Source organism: Diadema antillarum, unplaced genomic scaffold (assembly GCF_040938485.1).
Source record: "Diadema antillarum isolate AM-2024a unplaced genomic scaffold, OU_Dant_1.0 scf00000055, whole genome shotgun sequence".
Taxonomy (NCBI): domain Eukaryota; kingdom Metazoa; phylum Echinodermata; class Echinoidea; order Diadematoida; family Diadematidae; genus Diadema; species Diadema antillarum.
Window position 1 is genome coordinate 1,414,145 of NW_027270944.1, and position 21,507 is coordinate 1,435,651.

Below are 21,507 nucleotides of genomic sequence, written 5' to 3' on the forward strand. Positions count from 1 at the left end.
GAGGCAGGCAATGTCTTCATGGAGACAGCAAATTTAGGATTTCGGTGAATGTCAACTCTCCAGTGCTACATCTAAATGTCATTATGACATAGCAACTCCATCACTGATATACACACACACACTCATTACCATACAGAGTGTACTTAAAGGGCAATGAAGGGAGCAATACGGAGCCACACATGGTACCCATATTAATAGCCCTTGAAGGGATAGCTGCATGAGAGCTTGCCATGCTCACAGCACAGTTCCAGAGGAAATCATGACACCTTCTGGAGGTTGGCACGAATGACAAGGGCAGCCTCTCTGTCTCCGGATTTCTCTGCGATGTGCAGGGCTCTCCGGTAGAGAGCTCTGGCATCTTCTTTTCTACCTGCGGAAACCAGGGTGTACCGGAGAAAAAAAAATATGAAATCATTAAATGTGTGAGAGACAGAAAGGACATGATTGTACAAGGAGAATTGCTTTTGTAGTTAAGTGTATGCAGACGAAACAGTTAAACAAGCATAACTGTCAATAGATTGAGGAATATGAGAACTGGGAAAAAGATTCCTTTCCACTCCTATTGTTATGTCTCTGATATCAATGAGTGCTGAAATATTTACACATTTCTTCATCTTCATTATCATTACCACTAACCCCATTATCATCTTCACAATTTTCTTCATCATCATTTTCATCATTTTCTTCATCATCATTATCATCATTGGCACTGTTAACACCACTGTTGAAGATTTACCATAACTCTGGATGAAGCAAGTCTGCTGTAAAATGGTACATGCACACAAACAGACACACACACACACAAACACACACACACACACACACACACACACACACATACACACACATATTACAAATTAAAAATACAGTTTAATCCATGATGTACATGTAATTTCTTTGCGTACTTTGTACCGCATGATCACACCTTTATGCACGTTGACAGATGCTAAATTGCACAGGATGGTTGGCACCATGGATGGTGAGTCTTTCTCAGCAAGTTGCAATGCTCTCTGCATGTAGCCCTCTGCTTCATCAAAGTGACCCCTCATATCACAGACTGTCCCTAGGTCATTCAGTAGAACCAAAGTCTACAGAAAGTTATTGGGAGAGAAGATACATCAATTTTTCAGTTTCATGTTTAGCTTAAAAAAGAAGAAGAAAGCATTACAATATTGACTAGTATAATAGGACAATGCTTGCAATTCGAGGTTTGTAATCCATGACTTCCAAGATGGTTCCATGACATTAGCTTCTGCGATATTTGCACCTATGAAATATCCACACACTAAGCCAAACAAAAGTTCCATCCTCAAATATAACCCTGACCCTATTCCTAATCCTCACATCAAACTAAACCTGAAAGCCTATCACAACCCTAACCCAAACCCCATGTCCTTGGAGAAAATAAGATAACAAATTTGACTTTGACCAGTGATTCCTGATCATTGCAAGCATTTGGTACACATTTATGTTTTCTCCGTATCAAATTTGTCCACCAGTAACATTCCTTACATAACTCTTTGAAGGCAAGAAGGTTGTATAGTAAAGTCATTAACATTTTCTTTGGTTTGTGTGGAAATGTTTTGTTGTTTTTGTTGCTTCTTTTTTTTCAAATTCCAAGTACTGTAAGGGAAGGAGGATAGAATCCATTCATTACCCATAGGTCGCGGTATGGGAAGGACAAAAGAATCCATTCATTACCTGTGGGTGAGACACGTCATCTTCCTGTAAGTCCTCTTCACATATCTTTAGGGCCTTCTTGTAGTACTGCTCTGCCTCAGCGAGTCTGTTTCTTGTGGTGAGGAATCTCGCAAAGTTTTCCATACACATCCCAAGGAGTGCCTTGATGTTCAGTATCTCATCACGGCTAGATATTTTGGAGACAAAGTAATAATCCAATCACAACATCAGTTGGTTATCTGACGCAACTTCAATTCCTAGCCTTGATACATAAAACCACAAATAAATGAAGCACTTGACGAAATAATAAATGGAAAATTGAATCATAATATTCACCCTGAAGCTCTTGACCTCTATCTTCAGAGAGTAAATCCTATATGCCTGCTCTCTGGATCATATGGTCATGCCCATGCCCACTTTAAGCAAGAAATGTCAGAATATAAGTTTGATATTCTTGATCAAGACATTGAGTCAGCAATCTGAAGGATGGGGAGTTAGGGGTGGACCCAGCAAAATTTAATGTTCTGAGCAAGAGATTGATTTCACATGGAGCTGGGAGCACATCTAAAAAGTGCCAGTGAGTACTAAAGGTACTCATTCTGGGGGCACTTATGCACACAGTTGGTATTTCTGCTTCTCTGGACTACCCTGTCTGTCCCTAATAAGAAGTAGTGTGAATGCAAATCATGACATACAGAACATATAAATCATCTCTTTGTCAGCTCAGATGAAAAACTGCCATCCATTTAGAGACTCCAACTCTGTAGCTTTCAGGCCATTTTTCTTAATATCTCCCACTCTCCTGCTTGAATTTGAATTTCTGCCACTTCAACTATGGATGCATTTTCTCTGGCTTAGAATTAGGTTTTCCTACCTAAAAGTTTGATTTTGTCATATATGTTCAAAAATGAGACTAAAATAGCACCAGAAAGCATCTATATAGATTCCTGGAGTTTCAAGGGCACGGAAGTGGGCACAGTGGGCCCCAATTACAAGGGACATAGCATTTCATGCACATAATGTTGTGTGCATGTTCACACAATCATAGTCTCCAGTTTGCAAGGGCCCAGGCCCAGGCAGGAGAATCACCTGTTTAAACTAAGAGTGGCTTGGATTGGAGTACTTGTCCATTCCACACTGCATTTCTGGCTAAAAGGAGATATACCACATTTGTAAAAATAAAAAACTTTATCTATTACTGTAAAAATGCAAATTTTCGCACTGTTGAAATTTTCACGCATTTCACACAACCAGAAACTAGCACAAAAATAAAAGCACGCAAATATTTTTGCTTGCCATATGCTCCAGTAGTTGATGTCTTGATTCTGCGGAATTAAAAGCATGCAAAACTCTTCTAACCCGGCCAAGCGTGAAAAATTAGTCACGCAAAAATATCCACTTTTACAGTATCCTTTCGGGAGTGACATAGTTAATGTACTGTAACATACCTTTCATCCGTTGGGTCTTTTGGTATGTCTTTAAGCAGTTTCTCAGACATTTCTATGCACCATGAATAGCCCAGCTCTGCATCCTCATTCCTGTTGGTAGTGAGATAAGTGAAAGAAATTATAGTTACTCATGTGACAGTGGTTGTCTTCTGTTTTACTTTAACTTTTTTTTTTTGCAGGGGAGAGGGTGGTCATCAACCATGAATGCAGAAAATTTGCACAAAAACTTGAAAGTACGAAAAGCACTAAGATCCTGTTGTAATGATTATGCACAAATTATTTGGAAAGATTACTGGCAGATGCAAGTCAGGGCAACATCATGTGCTATTGGTATATGTTAGTGGCTAGATGTTATTGCTTGTTTGTGTATATTAGATTTTAAGAACTGTAGCAAATTAGAAAGGAGAAAAAAAAATATCCAGGAAACATGGAAAATTTGAGAGACAGGAACATCTGGCAGACTCTCATAAAAAGAAGATACAGAAGTTACACCACTAAGCAGTTGTACAGTTTTCTATTATAATGCGCAACATCATACACATAGTAGTCATAGTGAAAACATGACACTGATTTACTGGAAACGATGGATTGACAATAATTTCATAATTGACTCTATAATCATCATTTCATGAAAACCAGAGAGAGGAAGACAGATGTAAAGGCAAAAACATCTAGATGTATATCTTCATGTGAAGTTCTCAGAAGAGATAGCATGCTATATTAAATGCACACTCAGTGCTTGGACAACTGTGGGGTAATTTACCTGCCCATGCGTTCAAAAATTGTTGCTAGCTTGATTGAGATTTCCACCACAGCTGGGTCTCCCTGGGGTAGTCCAGTTTCCAGCAGGACCTGTAGGGTGTCCTTGAAGAGGCTCTCTGCTTTGATGAGACGACCATGGCGCATGTTGAAATCAGCCATCTTTACTCGAGAAAACAAAAGAGAAGCAAATTTCATCACCCATTTTCAAATTACCATGCCTGGATTAATGAATAGAGGCTTGAAGAACACCAAAGACTGGGTCTATGTCAATAAAGGCATGCCTTAACCCGTTGAGGACGAGTCCCCAGTATACTCGGGCAGGTGTCTATGGGAAATGCGTGTTGTAGCAAAATCAGCCCGTCCTTAACGGGTTGATCATTTTCTTTTTTCTCTGAATTAGCCCTTGATAAATGAAGCTACATTAAAAAAATATGTGCTAAACAAGGAGGATCCCACACTTTTTTCATGTAATGGTACTTTTCCAGTCTTCCTATTTCCAATCGTCTTGTTTACACACTTTACCCTAATATAATTCAGGCTAGGTAGGCATTGGAAAATGGTACTATGGTACTGTCTTTAGGAACTCCATGGACTATGGCTCATTAGAAATCTTTTAACTAATTTCCTAACTCGACAGGGGTAACTGACAATGACGAGCAACATATGTTCATTACTTCACAGCACTGACCTGATCATAAGTGTAAGCCAGTCCCTGCTTGTTGTTCTCTTGCCGACACATGGTGATGGCACGATGGAAAAATTTCTCTGCATCTCCAAGTCGGTTTTCTCTTTCAGCAATCTGAGGTCAAAAGAAGAACGTATTCAAAATGACTCACAAATATCAGATTACAGACTGGATGTATGAGACAATTGTAGACAGTTGGTGGGAATTATTTGAAGATTTATACCACCAAATGACTGATAGCACGTGTACCCTCCAAAATGGGGAAGGAGGGAGTGTGTGAGGCAGAGGAAAACTGGCTTTCTCCTTTTTCTGCTATATCATAAACTAGTTTTGTTTTTGTTTTTGTTACGGAAAATATGTTGTATGCTTTATGAGTGTTCTCTAACAGCAAGAAATAAAAACACTTGACATGGATGACAGTCTATTCTATTTCCTGGGACATCAGTGGAAACTGAACATAAAAATATACACATTCTATTTAGTGAAAAAAATTACAAATTAAAACAAAAACAACAAAACAAACCAAACCCAAAGAGGCAAGTTACATTCAAGGCATAAGTTCCAAGCAAAAGTGAAATTACAAAATGTTCTATTGAAAGTGCATGCAGTTTATAAAAAGTTACAATTGCAGATCAACAGCTTTCAGCTGCTCAAAAGAGACAGAAGTGATTCCCTCCGAACAATAAATACAATGAAACAAGAAAATTCTTAATCCATTACTCTTTAACATGCACATTATTAGAATATTATCTCTTTTCGCAATCATATTTATTACTTTTGTATTAAGCTTCTCTGCTAATCAGAGAATTTTGTCCATTTTTTGAAACCACTCTGTAGAATACTTACCAAAGCTCGAGCAATCATCTTTTCTATCGTTTCTTTCTTGTCCTCAAACCAGAAGGAGAAAGCTAAGCCTGCAGAACACAGTGCTAAACCTGCAGTCAATATCAGGCAAAAGGGTAAATTAATGTCAATGACAGTCCGATATATGCAGGACAACTTCCCTAAGTCCCCCACTCCTATCAAACCACTTGCAAAATGTATATGTGTGTGAGACTGATCAGTGTGTGCATCCATGTGTAAGCTAGCTAGCGAGGACAGGATACTGTCCCTGCCTGGAGTGTGGCCTTCCCTGTACTTTTGTATATTAAATTGTCCTTACCACATTAATGTTATTTCCTTCCCATTTCCTCTCTAAAACTCCTTTGAATTAAGAAAAGTGCACCAAACTAAATTTTCTATACAACTAGACTAGTTCACTATATTACTGGACAATCTTTTTTTTTTTTTAAACAACCATCTCATATTAAATTTAAAAATGTTCACGTTAAACACTCTCTTTGCTCAGATGACAACATTGCATCGCCAAAGAATATGACAAAATAATGTTCAACTTCAAATTAAAGAGGATCATTTTCAACTAAGCTACACAAGTAACGTTAATGGTTATATATAACCACATCAGATATTCCACAGATTTACACAATTGTACAACATAGAAACATCTGTTCTTACAGATTTCCAAACACGAATTCGGGGAAACTTTCTAGACCCTCTACTTTTCTAGACGTGAAATATTCATCATCTACCCTTAATGTTCGCGGTACATTGTTCACTGCCACTGTTTCCTTCTGATTCTTGATGGTAATTGCTGCTAGTGCTACCACCACGACTGCGACTTTGCACAATACGAGCCACCCGAATTGGTAAAGCTTCGGCGGGAATTCGTGACCGATAACCGTGGGGATAGACCGGCGTGTGAATGACGCGACGTTCCGGTGCTGAGTCCACGGGAGCGGGCTGTGAAGGGAACATTGTTCTTCCCACAAATCTTGCTTGAAACTTTCTCGTGTCATCTTTTGTCGTTGAGCACAGGTTGTTATGCCCCTTATTTAGGTGTCTTTCTAATCCCTTGATGGCACGGCATGTGCCTAATTGTCGAAAACGGTCTGCTCGCAGCAGCAGACGAGTCTGAAGAGTTGCCATCTTTTTGTACACATTCATGTACACATGCACTGATGTGCGTACGTAGGTAGGAGCAAAACAAACCCCGGGTCATCTCGACCTCAGGACAAATTTGGGCAAACTTTGCACTCTGCAAAAGTTGAGGCCGAGTCTACTCGCAGAAAATATATTTTATTGTAGGGCCTACAGTTACTACAGTAGTATCATTATTGTTATGCATTTCGCTTAACACCCTTGAAATTTTCAAGGGTAAAATACCCTGTGGCACGTTCAAATTTTAGCGGTATTTGATTCTACTTGGGTTTATTTTAAACGCCTTTTATTATTTTTTTTTCTATGCGTTGTAATAGGCCGAGTTGGTAGGCACCTTCGCGACGGGATGCTTTGTGTGTCACGCACGTACAATGTACAATGTACTGCACTGTTGTTGATGTGCATGTGTACGTGTGTGTACCGCTGTGCTGCGCTGTCCAGTTCGTGTCACTGTAGTGGTGCAAATGCTGTTTTAGAGCTTCAGGTGGATCCCATAGTGTTCTAGAATCCAATGGTGAGTGGGTGAAGATTGTATCTAAATTATATCTCATTTGTGTAGCTAGTAGAAGATCCAAGTTAGAGTACCAGTACACGTGTTTGATAACGTCACCACCGCCACTGGTAGTGGTAGTCTATGGTCCAACCGTCCCCTGTCCTGCCCCTGGCGCACCCCGTACGCTCTCCTCGAGCTCGGGCTACATTTCTGCGTGGTTGGCACCAGCTGATGAAGCAAGAATTAACTTGTTATGTGAAACCCCTTTGGCTGTCTGGATTTACCGGTCACCATAAAGCTTAGTTGATCTTTAGCATCATGTGAATCATACAAATTCATACCAAGGCAAATTGCTTCCTAGAATTGGTAACATTCTTAAAATAAATTTTACTAAGTCAATGAACGATCGCTGATTACAGGCCACTATTAATGTTGCTCAAGTCTATTGTCACACAGACAAGTCTGTAATGCATGTGGTTGCATAGTGGATCCTAGATCCTTGTACTTGTAGTGTGGGTTATGTACATCGGTTTGGCAAGGCAGGGCCAGGGCTTGGGAACATCTTTCTGGGTGGGGGACGGGCATTGTCAATGTTACCCCTCCCCTAATAACCGCACCAGCGACCCTAACCGCAGCAGCGACCCCATACGGACAAATACGTACCGTAACAAAAAATACGTACTGTGTTACAGCGCCGTGCGACGGGGTTTTATACAGCGACCCCAACCCGTACCAAGTCGGGTACAGCGCCCCACGCCGGGGTTAGAAAACCCCTCCCACCTTTCAAAACGGGAAAAATCTAAAGTTGGATCCTAGGCTTTAAAAATTCTTGGGGGATGGATGTTCTGATGTTAGTTCCCCCCCCCCCCTTTTTTTTTTTTTTTTTGGGGGGGGGTCTTTTAAGGAGCCAAAAAGGTGGCATATTACGAAATCTTATACACATGTCTTTGCCTGTCCGATAGTTCTCTCTCTGTCTCTTACATATGCATTTGTTTTTCTTTATTCCAAGCAATAATTATTGCTTGGAATACCTTTGCTCTATACTCTTCCTCTCACTATTCCCCTTCTACGAATTATATCCTATCGAAAGTGGTTACACCATAAATTACTGGTATTTTGATACATGTGTTGAATCGTAAATGTTGTTTATTACTTACAATTGGCAGGATTGTCGTATTCAAATGATATCTTATTTTTGGGTTTACTGACAATAATGATTCATCTATTGCCATCTTTATTTGAGCTAGGAAGTGACAATCTCTTTCCGCCTCCCTGATAGAATTTGGAAAGAATTAGGTACTTTTGTGAGCCCTGGCCCATGTGTCACTCCTTTACATCTCAATCATATGTTTTATATTTGTAATCATATGGCCAAATAAATAAATAGATGATAATAATGATAATGATAATATTGTTTGTCCCATGTGGTACACCAATATAATATCAGGAATAATTTTCAAACTCAAACTTGATAAGCATTTTCAGCTGATGAACAATATTTCAAATAGTATCCTGTACACTTGCATGGAAAAAAAAAACTGCTACACAAAAGTGAGTTTGTGTAGCAGTGGTGTAAAAATGTAAATTGTGATGCGATACCAGGAAAATTATTCCAGCTGTGTCAGTATTCGACCGTTATGCTTTACAGATTATTGCAATATTTGAAAAGTTTTTTGCCACCATATTTGTAATTCTTGTTTTGTTCACTATATTCTCTCTTTTGTATCATTTCAACACAGAAAATGACTGTATATGCTTTGCATGCATGTAACTCCACTACAGGACATTCTGGTCTTCAAGCGTTGCAGGTCATAGGTAATATTACAATAAACCAGTTACTGAAATTTAGGTTAGGATCCCGTAGTACACACAGTTTGTTGTCATTTACAATTATTCTGAATCCAAGCCCACACATTGTACTGGATTTATCACTCTGAAATATGCTGGGAAAACTTGTTCTAATTCTAAGCCTACTTTGTTATCAAACTGTTTTGAATGTTTTCATTACATAATGATCAGGTGAAACACTGACAAGGAGTCACCCGAAATAAAGTTATTGTCATACTACCGGTATGTTAATAAAAATATGTTTCCGACATTTACAGATTATAAGTGTATAGGCATCGGCAGCTAGATAAATCGGTTTAACAGTAAACCATTACATCATATCAAACTCTGCTCCGTAATCTTCACTTGATATTGATAAATCTTATTCGATTAGGATGGATTTGAATCTAATCATTTGATTTTTACCTCCAATGCAGGGTCTTCAGTAAGATCCTTCCTTGGACCTGCCAAAAGGTATGGATAAGTGAATCCTTTGTGACAGTTTTAACCTCATAGATAACTACATTCTTCCTCAAAAGTGCACTGCAGAAAAAAAAAAAGTAATTTCTGATTTTATTGCTGCATTAAAGGAAAATGAATATGGTGATAGATGCTCTTAAAACAGCTATTAAAAAAAAAAAGGAATTAGGTCAGAAATGATTTTTCAATTTATTTGGTTTCCAACAACACAAAACACTTACATACACATTGTAACACAAAAATCATTCCAATGTTGTAACAAAGAAAAGAATTTTAGTGAAGTCGGACAAACAGTGAGAATATTAATGCAATTTCAGTGACAAGCCTTAAAAGCATGGAGATATCTATACATGTACATGCCGATTGCAACATTACTAGGTACTGGAATCTTCCTCAAGGTGATTGATGTTCTACAGCCATCTTGAGATTCATCAGAATTGGGCTGCAGATTTTTAGTCCACTTTGTGACTTGCAGTATTATAAAACATGTTTCATTTGCAGTTACAGTTTACCATTTGTTTGTTTGCTTTTTTTGTTTTTTAGGGTATTAATTAAGGTAGGGAACATTCAAGATGTATTTGTTATTCTCTCTTCACTTTGCTAATAAAGGTTTAAATTATTTTTATTCCAGTGTCAAATGTGTGCTTGATGGAGACAGTAGTGAAGGCAACCTCATCAGTACTACAAATGAATTGCTGCAAACTCTGGACATTGAAGTAAGTATATGTTACAATTATTCTAAAGACAGAGTGGAGATTCAAGTAAAAAGAAAGAAATTACAATACTTTCCCTCACAAATTATAATGTTAGACCCTTTACAGGTTTTCCTGAATTATTACATGTTAAAGCAATCAACAGTCAAATAGATGTGAAGAATATACTAGTAAAGGACCCCCACCTTTGTTGCTTTTTGTAATTTTTGACTATTGAATTAAATCAATGTTGCTTTAATTCCATTTTGTTTTTGCTATTCAAAATTTGACAACATGTCATTACTTCACTGATCAGTGTTGTAAAAGTGGACCGGATTCAATGATGAACAGAGGACTCAGTTGTTTAACGATAAAATGAACAACTTTAATCCACTATCACAAACTAGCGTCATGTAATGACTGCTGCTCTGACCGTATCACTCAAATATAGAATACATGGAATATGCGTACACTTGTGCTAAATGTAGTGCGCTCACATAACACAACATCCCCCTCCTTCTGAAAAGATACAATGACGAATATTTTTAAACTGCACTTGTACATATGGAAACATTCACATTGATCTTCCAAGTATTATAAATGTGAATCTCTGACACAAAATGTTGAAAAATGGAGGAAGCTTGTTTGAGATTTGCATAGATACGTTGAATTACAATCAGGCAGGCAAATGAAATCTACTCTACTTGAAACAGCTGGTCTCACAAATGCAATGTACCAGAAATTCTTTTTATCAGTATATGTTTTTACATTTCTCATATACACTGAACAAATCTCGACATATCTGCTATCGAAAGATGAGACGAATAAAACGATAACGTTATTCAAACTTATTGTCACAAAATGCATGCAGTTTTACACCAGCATATTTACAAATAATTTCACGTATATCTTCGTGATATCTTTAATAACATGAGACAGAAATAATTATATTCATATGGAACGTCAACAATGGAAGTCCCTGATTGAAACGCTTGGGTATTGCGCGTACTTGGATACAGTGCGCGTCGATAATGCTTGTTTACAGAACTGCAACTGTCCAATGTGGCGAATGTCAGTGATTCGTGCGACGAAAATGTTCTGACAACATTTGGTACGAGCTACACAGCTATATCTTACGATGTAGAAACGAATATAGAATGCTCTGCAAAGCGTTCATCAATCCGATGATATGTATTCGTATCGTTATTCGTTGATGAGCAGCATGGATGATAAAATAATCGGTTTATTCACGCACAGTGTTACTCACAAGACGAGTCGTTCAGCTAGTCCATGCACGTATCTGCAGTAGACGTAGACGTGTTGTGCGCAGTGTCCTCTTGGGCGGTTTCAGCACAAGTCACTCATGATGAATTTCCCTAAGAAAACTTTAGTTCCGTGCTGATTTGGCATAAATCCGTGTCGGCACCGCTGCCACCATGTAGCTGTTCACTAATTTCACTTACAAAAGTTAATCTCAACTGAATTTTAAAAACCAACAAACATACAAGCATATATAAATCATTTCCTTGTTGATGATAATCTGAGTACAAACTAAAATGCCAAATCATTCTGTTTCTATTACATATACTATATATACATTCCATATGAATATAATTATTTCTGTCTCATACAATTAAAGATATCACGAAGATATACGTGAAATTATTTGTAAATATGCTGGTGTACGTTAAACTGCACGCATTTTGTGACAATAAGTTTGAATAATGTTATCGTTTTATTCGTCTTATCTTTCGATACCAGATATGTCGAGATTTGTTCAGTATATATGAGAAATGTAAAAACTTATACTGATAAAAAGAATTTCTGGTACATTGCATTTGTGAGACCAGCTGTTTCAAGTAGAATAGATTTCATTTGCCTGCCTGATTGTAATTCAACGTATCTATGCAAATCTCAAACAAGCTTCCTCCATTTTTCAGCATTTTGTGTCAGAGATTCACATTTATAATACTTGGAAAATCAAAGTGAATGTTTCCATATGTACAAGTGCAGTTTAAAAATATTCGTCATTGTATCTTTTCAGAAGGAGGGGGATGTTGTGTTATGTGAGCGCACTACATTTATCACAAGTGTACGCATATTCCATGTATTCTATATTTGAGTGATACGGTCAGAGCAGCAGTCATTACATGACGCTAGTTTGTGATAGTGGATTAAAGTTGTTCATTTTATCGTTAAACAACTATGTCCTCTGTTCATCATTGAGTCCGGTCCACTATTACAACAATATACTAATGGAATTTTCATTGCCCTATGACATGTGTTTACATTGCCCTATGCCATGTCTTTACATTGCCCTATGACATGTCTTTACATTGCCCTATGACATGTCTTTTCATTGCCCTATGACATGTCTTTACATTTGTGCTATCATTTCTGTCTGTAATATTTTTCTTCTCGATATTTTGTTGCAGCACCCTGTTGGTCAGTTGGTCAGAGAGACCTGCTCATCTCAACACAAGGTCCATGGATCTGGCTGCTCTACATTGGTCACTCTTGCTGGCCTGTGGGCTGGACAAGTCCAGATTCTGCTTGACAAGGTAATTTTTTTGTGTGTACCTTTGCGTGCAGGGCCCTGGTAGCACTTTGTTTCCTCACATGTCAATGTTTGCTATTAGATGTGGGTGACAAAAATTTAGATTTAGATATCAACTATGCAGAGACTCCAACTCTCCCACCTTCGACGTGATATCTCCCGCCGAAAGCCCATTTTCGCAAAATCTCCTGTTCTCCCGGTTGAGATTTAATTTCTCCCGCCCTAGCTCTGTGTCTCCTGCTTGAAATGATTTCTTACTGAGTGTCATTGTATGTTTAAAAATAAGCATGAGATGGGACAAGAGAGTATATAAAACCCTAGAGCGGGACTCTGGCCGCCGAGGAACATCGTGCTTTGCGCTCGTGATGTGCGCATCGCGCACATCGAAGTTGGAGTCTCCCGTTTGCTAGGGGTTTCAGGCGGGAGAATCTCCGGATCAGAAGGTGCTTGGGGTTGGAGTCTCTGACTAGGTCAAATGTTTGTTGGCCCAAAATATCATAATCTAGCTCTAGACATCTATCAAACATAGTGCATTCCCCTCTCATTTCTTATTTCCTCTGCTCACCCATCCCCCCCCCCCCCAAAAAAAAAAAGACCCTGGTACTTGATCACTGCCCAAGTAGAACACAAGATGAAGAAATGTTTGATGTTATTTTAGATAGATTTGCAGATTGGCAGATTTGCAGATTGATCATGCAGCGAGTGTGTTTAGAGCATGATTGTTTAAATGCATGACTTTATTTCTCATTACCACAGGGAGTACCCATCGATGAAATCATCAAGTATGGAGATGTTTTCATCGCAGAATGTTTGAAGATTGCGGACAAGAATGCCATTCCTTTGCACTTTTCCTCTCTTCAACCTGATGCAGAGTTTTTCCGAAAAAGCAGAAGGACCACTCATACCAGTTTTACTCATTCTGTAGGCAGTAGTGAGCATCTAGCACAGAGAAAAGATGGTGTTGAGGGAAGAACCAGGAATTTCAGTGTACCCAAGAGACCATGTGATATCAGCTTTAATCCAGGCAACCCCAATTACAATAGCAACAATTGCAATCCTGATCATTTGTCAAACTCCATGACATTGAATGGCATCAATGTGCCGGAAGGCGATTCTTTGGGATGGAGAGTGGCACCAGTGACTTCACATTCATCGAGAGGTGAAGATGTAGTGGAAAAGAGTGTTGATGAGGATCTCAGCTGGTTCTTTGAGACTGATGATGATGACAACTCTGGTGGAGAAAAGTCTCTGTCAGGAGGGTACCAGCACTGGCAAAAGGATGATTTGTTTTGCATCAAAGCTCAGGGATCCTCAGACAGTAGCACTACCAGACATGAGGATGATGATGTTGATGGTATGCAGTCAAAGTGTAAGAAGCAGCCAGGCAGAGCACAGTCAAGGTCAGTTGTTGCTGCGGCCACGAATCCTTTAAGAATGCAAACCAGTGGTGAAAGTGATGCTGAATTACACCACGCTACTGATAAGAACCTCAGTGAAATAGCACACCTTTCCCTCAAGCCCAGGCAGGACTTCAAGGAGACAGACAAAGAAGGTGTTACTATCAGTTCCCCATCAAGAGGAGGAAACCCTGGACTGCTGTTACTAGGAGGAGATGACACTTGTGCTGCAGATAACTATGGTAGCAACACTGATAAAAGGGAGTGTCTTCATGATGGAAAACCAGGCTGTGTGAGTGTAAATGGTGTAGTGACATCCCAGAGTGGGACGGCCTCTGGAAAGCCAAAGAGCCAGCTCCAGCAGTTATCTGCCATGCTAAATGAAGTACATTCCATCACTAAAAGGCCCGCAAGGGATTCCAGTACATCGTCACTTCACTCTCCTCCTACAGCAGGGCGAGAGGTGAATAAAAAGACAAAGAGTAGCCATGTTAAAACCAGTGATGTGGATGGTGTGTTTCTGTCTCTTGGCACGAACATGGCCCCGCTAAGCAATCCTCAAGGCGCACCAAAAGTCCGAGCCTCCAGAAGCCATGGGCGGATCCTCAGTAGACACCTCCTGGCCGATGACAACGGTTCGATTCCTGAGACAGATAAGCAGGTGATGGCAGAGAGGAGAGTGAGTGCTCAATCTCTACACAAGTTGCAGACAGGAGGAGGAGAAGTGAAAGGACACAGAACAGACCATGACATCATGGATGGCAGGCATAGAAGTATGGGGAGCAGTGAGGAAGTGGGACAAATTGGTGTATCATCTTTGCAAGAGCTCAGGTAAGCTCTACTGGTAAATTAATAAATCATGTTACTATCTTGTAAAGAATCATAGAGAGGAGAGACGTGGGATTTCTGATATAGCCCCATTCAATAAGTTATGTCTTATTCATGGGTTGCGGTTGTAGATTTTCGCAAGATAAAAGTTACAGTTTCAGTTATATTGCAGATGGGCTTTTTACTTGCAGTGCCAGAAATCTAGAGACTGGGCATTATCCAATCAAATCAAAACTATCCTGAATCTTGCAAAAATGGCATAGATACTTGATTCTTTCACACCTCTCTTTCTAAGAGTTTTGAATGATTAAATGCAATTCACTTTATATGTGTTAATTTACTTTCCTGATGTCAACACCTTTCACTTCAGCCTCCAAAACTATATCTACAGCTTTGTATCACTGTTTTCTAATAATTACCTCACACAATAGACTTCCACTGGCATAGTGATTGGCAGAGTACTTTGCACATCTCATAAATGTATTACGGAGGTTAAACTGGACTAAAACAAGACCATTATAACCACAAATAACCCAGCTTCTGAAACAAGGTGTATGACCGGTTTATCCATCTCGTGGAACTCTCCTTTATTTCAATCTTCCTCCGCAGAACAATGAATTGCCATTACAATATGTACAATATGTATCCCTAACAAATGCCTCACAGAAGAAGTACACTGATACACTTAGTCATTTCACATACCTTCCTCATTTCAGCTTATAGTTGCTTACTGGTGTTTCTCATGGCATAGTGGTGTCATTTATGCAAATGAACAATATTTCATCTTTCTCACCTATTTGTACTACAGATAATACCTGGCATCTTAGAATGTATGTTCATATTTTGTAAAAAAATGAGTATGTATTTTGACATTTTCTTGACAGTCATGGTCTCTCACATGGTGCTGAAGTAGAGATGAAGCTAGCCTTGGAGGTTTGCCACAAGCAATTGTCAGTAGATCCTCAATTTTTCAGGTATGTTTGTCAGTGTACGTTAGATGCACTTAATATACAAGTCACTACAACCAGCAAATTATTGCTTATGAATCCTGAGTATTTCATTTATTTGTCATTTCACTGTTGGCTATCAGGTTATGATGGATATCAATATTTCTTCTCACAATCAATAGTAAATCCTTTGGACTTAGTGGCTTTATGTAATGTGATGGGCTCTTGTTATAAAGAATACTGATATGTCAAAATCTCTTATTAAACAACAAAGCAATTTTTGAGAGCAAGAGAATATTAATCCGAGGAGTGAAGGTTGAGGTGTGAATTTTTCTTCAAATGTTAAATTACAGATCAGCAGTTGTGTTTTTTCAAATTTCATTTTTAGAGGGAGACAAATCGAAGAAAATTCACACCTCAAAGTAATTTTTCTTTTCCCCAAAGTTTCTTTGTACTTCATTGTTTTGCAAACCCCGATATAATGCAAGTTTGATTAAACAAAGTGACTAGACAGTCCTTACCATACTTGTAAATAAGACATTTGGCTAGATGAAGGGAGGACACATTAATGTCATGGACCCTAAAGTGACTTAAAAAGAACAAATCTTACTTGGTGAAACCCTGGATTCTATGTGGGCCAAGACATATTGCATAGGACTGCAAACATATGCACCCTGTAGGTGTCCATCAAAATGCTCCATCATTACAGAGAAATATTTTTCGACACAACACATTTCATAGTAACATTACCATTTCAAGAGAACAAAATCAATGAGGATAGTTGTGGACTTTGAGTGTTACACTATGTATTACACTGTAGAAATACCACTGGTGTACTGATATTTCCATTTGTGGAACAGAGGTGAGTTTGATGGTGACAGGGTACACATTCAGACGCTGGTTGGTCCCCCATCCTCGGCTTCTAGCATTGTAGATGGCCTGGTCCTGCCGCTATGTGAAGACCAGATACAAAAGTTGCAGTCCCTGGCAGGAAAGAACCTACAGGCTTTGGTAAGGCTTTGAGTTATGGTAGATCTGTATCTCTGCTCCATCGATGCTCCACTGATGGACCTAAACTTCAACCGCAACGTAACAGATATTGTAGGGGGTAGGGAGCAGTTGGTATCTATGATGTAACATTGATGGTAATACATAAATTAACTGTGGATGATTTGCTTGTAAATATGGAAATCAATGTCCACTAAAAGGTTAATGTATTGAGTCGGTGCTATTCTGTCAGCCAACAGTTGTCTTTTACTTAGGTAAAATTAATAGAAGTCATCAACCTATCTTTCCAGTAACTCCAATCTTTCCAGTAACTGTTGGCTTGAACAGCTTTGTCATGCTGAAAAGGTTAATGTATTGAGTCGGTGCTATTCTGTCAGCCAACAGTTGTCTTTTACTTAGGTAAAATTAATAGAAGTCATCAACCTATCTTTCCAGTAACTCCAATCTTTCCAGTAACTGTTGGCTTGAACAACTTTGTCATGCTGCTTGTCAGTGCTTTCATGAAATAATTACTCTGCTTCATGTAAATATGAACATTTTGTCAAAAGTGAGCAACATGCACACCAAGAATGATGATCGTCTTTGCAAATTTATGTGTGAGAATGCATGATTGGTGTTTGATGATGTATGTTTGAATGTTTTTCTGTTTTTTCCTCCAGCTTGTCAATGGTGATATTTCGGCCGCCTATCGACACCGTGGATTCAAGAAGAGTCTCAAGACTACAACTGTCTCGACAAATGCACATTTGAGAAATGACTCGGAAGAATTACTGTGGGCAGAAAACATCTTCAGTTGTCTTGACAAGGTGCAGTGAAGATATGCCTTGTAGAAGTTTTTCCATATTTTGACATATTTTGACAACTTTGATCACACTTTCTTTTTATGTGCAGAAGGGGGGTATTGCAGATTAAAGGAAAGCTATTTCCAGTAAATCAGATATATTATTTCTTAATGACTTGACAACAAAATGCAGTGATGTACTGGTAATTCAAACAGGTGATAATGTGCAAACCAAGATTTTGGTGTATTTTTCTCTCTTTTTTTTTTTTTGTGGGGGGGGGGGGGTGGAGGGGGGTAACAGAAGAAATAACTTGATATATGAAAGATTAATTTCATGCTGACATATTTGTTGAAAATTTGATAACTCTATTTGCTGCAGCTTGGTGTGGACGTGCTCATTGTACGAGGGTCTGTGGATGCTTCGTTTCTTGACGATGGTCGTCTCCAGCAAAGGCTTGTTTTACAGCAAGTTCCCTATACAGTCCTACTGATGCTAGCCGCTGTCTGCAAGTCCACAGTTCTCACCTACGTCACTGATGCTTTACAGGTAATGAGTGCACCCCACCTCCATCCCTTCACCCCACCCCACCCACAGACTTGGTGATAATCACAAAACAAAAATATTTTGATATGATCTGTCAAGATGATATCAAAGGAACTCTTTGCATGCATGTCAAGTTTTAACTTAGAGTTTATCTAGCCCTCATTTTGAAATACAAGAAGTTTGGAATGTTATATGAAAACAAGATTGATGCAGGTAGACTAGTACTCCATGTAGCACACAGAATCAGAAAATTGACTGTAAGGTTTACACTGTACAAACCTTTTGAAGTTGTACTGCTGTTTTCCTGATGTGAGAGATCCGTGATATACTTTGTTCATACACTGTATATTTCTCTAAGCTCTCCCTGAAGATTTCACAGATTAACAAACTATGCCAAGAAGTCATGATGACCAAACTTCGAGAACTTACTTTGAGAACTTCAAAAAGTTTTGTCAGTGTGACCGCAGCTTGCAATAGAAACATTTGCACATCCATCTCAAAGTTCAGTAGACTCCATGGTTGCAGTGTTATCTTGATGTTGTGTTTTCCCAGGGTGATGTCTGCAGATCTCTGAAGGTGTCCTACTGGATGCCAGGGTATAATGGCAGACAGATTTGGAGATCAAGTAATCCAAGGATCAAACACCTCATCAAACTGACAACTCTCGATGGATTGATGGTGAGAATAAGTAAATCTACTCAAGTGAAAAGTAGGAAGTTTTGAGAACCATTTTTCTTGAGAGAACTTCATCATAGTGGAGGTTAATATATCTTCTGCATGATTTCTGATTCTGGATACAATCTATACCTGCTCTGTGTACCCTGTTGTATTTGATGTGACAAGGAAAACCTGTTCAACTTTCAAAAAGGCAATAAGATGCATTGGAACTTTCACAATGAAATGCATGACTGCAGTTCCAAGTGAATTACAAAATATGATTTTATTGATGCAATTTTTAATACAAAAATATGCAAGGACTTCGGAGGAGGGATATATAACGTTAAGAATCTAAGCTTATACAGTGTAGTGATTGGTTGGCCCGTTACTGGTGGAATGCACATTGTGCCACTTGGTTTGATTTGGCTGGTGATGAGTGCCCTATGACTCTCTTACTCCCTCTGTAATTAGACTGCTGTTATGTGTGGACCATCAGAACCACTGCTGATTGGTGTGAAAGAGAGATTCACAGCGTGCATGGCAAGACTACGTGGGGCATTGCATGATGGGAAGGTACTTCCTGGCAGAGGTCACATTGAGGAAATCATCACAAGGCATTTCTCTGGTGAGTTTGGAATGCATTCAATGACCAAACCAGAGTATTATCACTTCATTCATCAGACAAACTTTGTCTGTATCATAAGGGTATTGAATGTTAACCTTATCTACTGGATATTTCTGTGTAGCTCCACATATCAAGTACTTTAAAGGATCGGATAGTTTTGGTTGAGATCAAACTTCAGATATCTAACATTATTTGGTGAGATAATTAGAGACCTCTTATGGAATATGAAAGAGCACATAATTCCATGAGGAATTCAATGTTTATATGATGAAAATCAGTTTTGAAATGGCTGAGATATCCAAAACAGAGTGATCCTAATAAAAGTTGGGACCCACCTTCTATTAGGGTTGCTTTTTTTTACTTTGTTTTTGTATGTGTCAGCCATTCCAAAACCGATTTTCACCTGATAAACTTTGAATTCCTCTTAGATTGGTATGCTCTGTAGTATTTCATAAGTTGTTTCTTGGTATCTCGCAAAATGTTAGAAGCCCAATCCTCATATCTACCAATAGTATACCATCCCTAAATGCATGTTACAGGCAGCTGAATTGATTTCTTCCAATGATGATGAGCAAAAATCTGTCAGACAGCCCTGCTCCCCCCCCCCCCCCCCACACACACACACACATAACAGGAATTTATCTCTCTTTTGCAAATCAGTTCTGTTGATAGTGTTCTTGGCTGGAAATGAAGTGATGCAATCTGCAAAGAAAGTATATCTTAAAATCATGCACACTTGCTAGATATCCCTACATATCAGGTGCCGGAACAACTGCAAATTCTCATGTGATATAACACACGAATGCACCAATTAAACAACATTAACAACACCTGAGGAGAAAGCATGTGTAGTGTTGATGTTCCTTGTCCTTGTGTGCTAGGTTGTCACAATATTTTTGATACCTCACTCCTACCGGTTGTAGTAAACCTTGGTCTTAGTCACCTTTCAGATAAACAATAGCATACCTGAAGAGTGATTGCTATCTTATCCGGGTCATTTCCTTTAGAAAACAAGTAAGCTGCTGCCTTAAACCTTTGTGTGCCAAGAGGTCAAATGTGCACAAATTTCATACACAAATCTATGGACAAGAATGAGATATGGTACACAGAGGGTTAAAACTGCTTGTCTTGACACATGTGACACTTCTCAATACAGCCTATTAATTTGGTAAGCCGTCATAAGTGCACAGTGTGGAGCACAATGAAATAAGAAACAACCCTTTGACAATACCTGAAACGTCCTCAGTCTCTTGAGATGCATCTTTGTTTTGTTGGTTTCCTTTAAGATAGGAAATGGCTTGTTACAGAGAATGCATCATCATTCTCGCACAGTTTTAGCCAAGAATAGGATATTCATTCTTAACAGGTAATTGTTTTGATGAGTTTTAGTGTCATCTTTAAACTACCACATCCTTGTATTGCTCTTTGAGAAATGAAATAAGAAACGAGCCTTTGCGATTCCTGAAAACGTCCTCAGTCTCTTGCTGCATCTTTGTTTTGTTGGTTTCCTTTAAGATAGGAAATGGCTTGTTACAGAGAATGCATCATCATTCTCACACAGTTTTAGCCAAGAATATGATATGTATTCTTAACAAGTAATTGTTTTAAAGAGTTTTAGTGTCATCTTTAAACTACCACATCCTTGTATTGCTCTGTGAGAAATGAAATAAGAAACAAACCTTTGCGATTCCTGAAAACGTCCTCAGTCTCTTGCTGCATCTTTGTTTTGTTGGTTTCCTTTAAGATAGGAAATGGCTTGTTACAGAAAATTCATCATCATTCTCACACAGTTTTTGCCTGGAATATGATATGTATTCCTAACGAGTAATTGCTTTGCTGAGTTTTAGTGTTATGTTACACTACCACATCCTTGTATTGCTCTTTGAGAAAACTCTTCACATCTGCGGTGTTAGGCAGTGGATGTGATTTTGTCAAAGGCATGAACATGTCAAATTTTGATGATGCATCCATCCTGGTAGTGCCTGTAAACAGTAAGCAAATATACCATGCACAGAGAGGTTCCAGTTGAAATTATAGATTCTAAGGTGACTGGCATTGCACTTTTTTCTGAAGGGCGCAGTCCCAAAGAAAATAGTTA

General features: G+C 38.8%; 1 protein-coding gene across 1 annotated transcript; it reads right to left on the reverse strand.

Moving 5' to 3' along the window:
* Positions 1 to 257: 257 nt before the first annotated feature.
* On the reverse strand, positions 258 to 6,390 carry LOC139715816 (tetratricopeptide repeat protein 19, mitochondrial-like). The gene is made up of 8 exons (XM_071627355.1): positions 6,183 to 6,390; positions 5,422 to 5,510; positions 4,579 to 4,689; positions 3,892 to 4,049; positions 3,129 to 3,218; positions 1,702 to 1,867; positions 926 to 1,088; positions 258 to 370 (listed from the first exon to the last, which is right to left on the reverse strand). The coding sequence occupies exons 1-8, from the start codon at positions 6,388 to 6,390 to the stop codon at positions 258 to 260; spliced, it is 1,098 nt and encodes a 365-aa protein (XP_071483456.1).
* Positions 6,391 to 21,507: the final 15,117 nt, after the last annotated feature.

Coding starts and splice junctions, on each gene's coding strand:
- LOC139715816 (XM_071627355.1), bottom strand. CDS start 6,390: ATGTTCCCTTCACAGCCCGCTCCCGTGGACTCAGCACCGGAACGTCGC. Junction 4,050..4,578: donor TGGCTTACACTTATGATCAG/GTCAGTGCTGTG, acceptor TCTCGAGTAAAG/ATGGCTGATTTCAACATGCG. Junction 3,219..3,891: donor ATTTTTGAACGCATGGGCAG/GTAAATTACCCC, acceptor CACTACCAACAG/GAATGAGGATGCAGAGCTGG.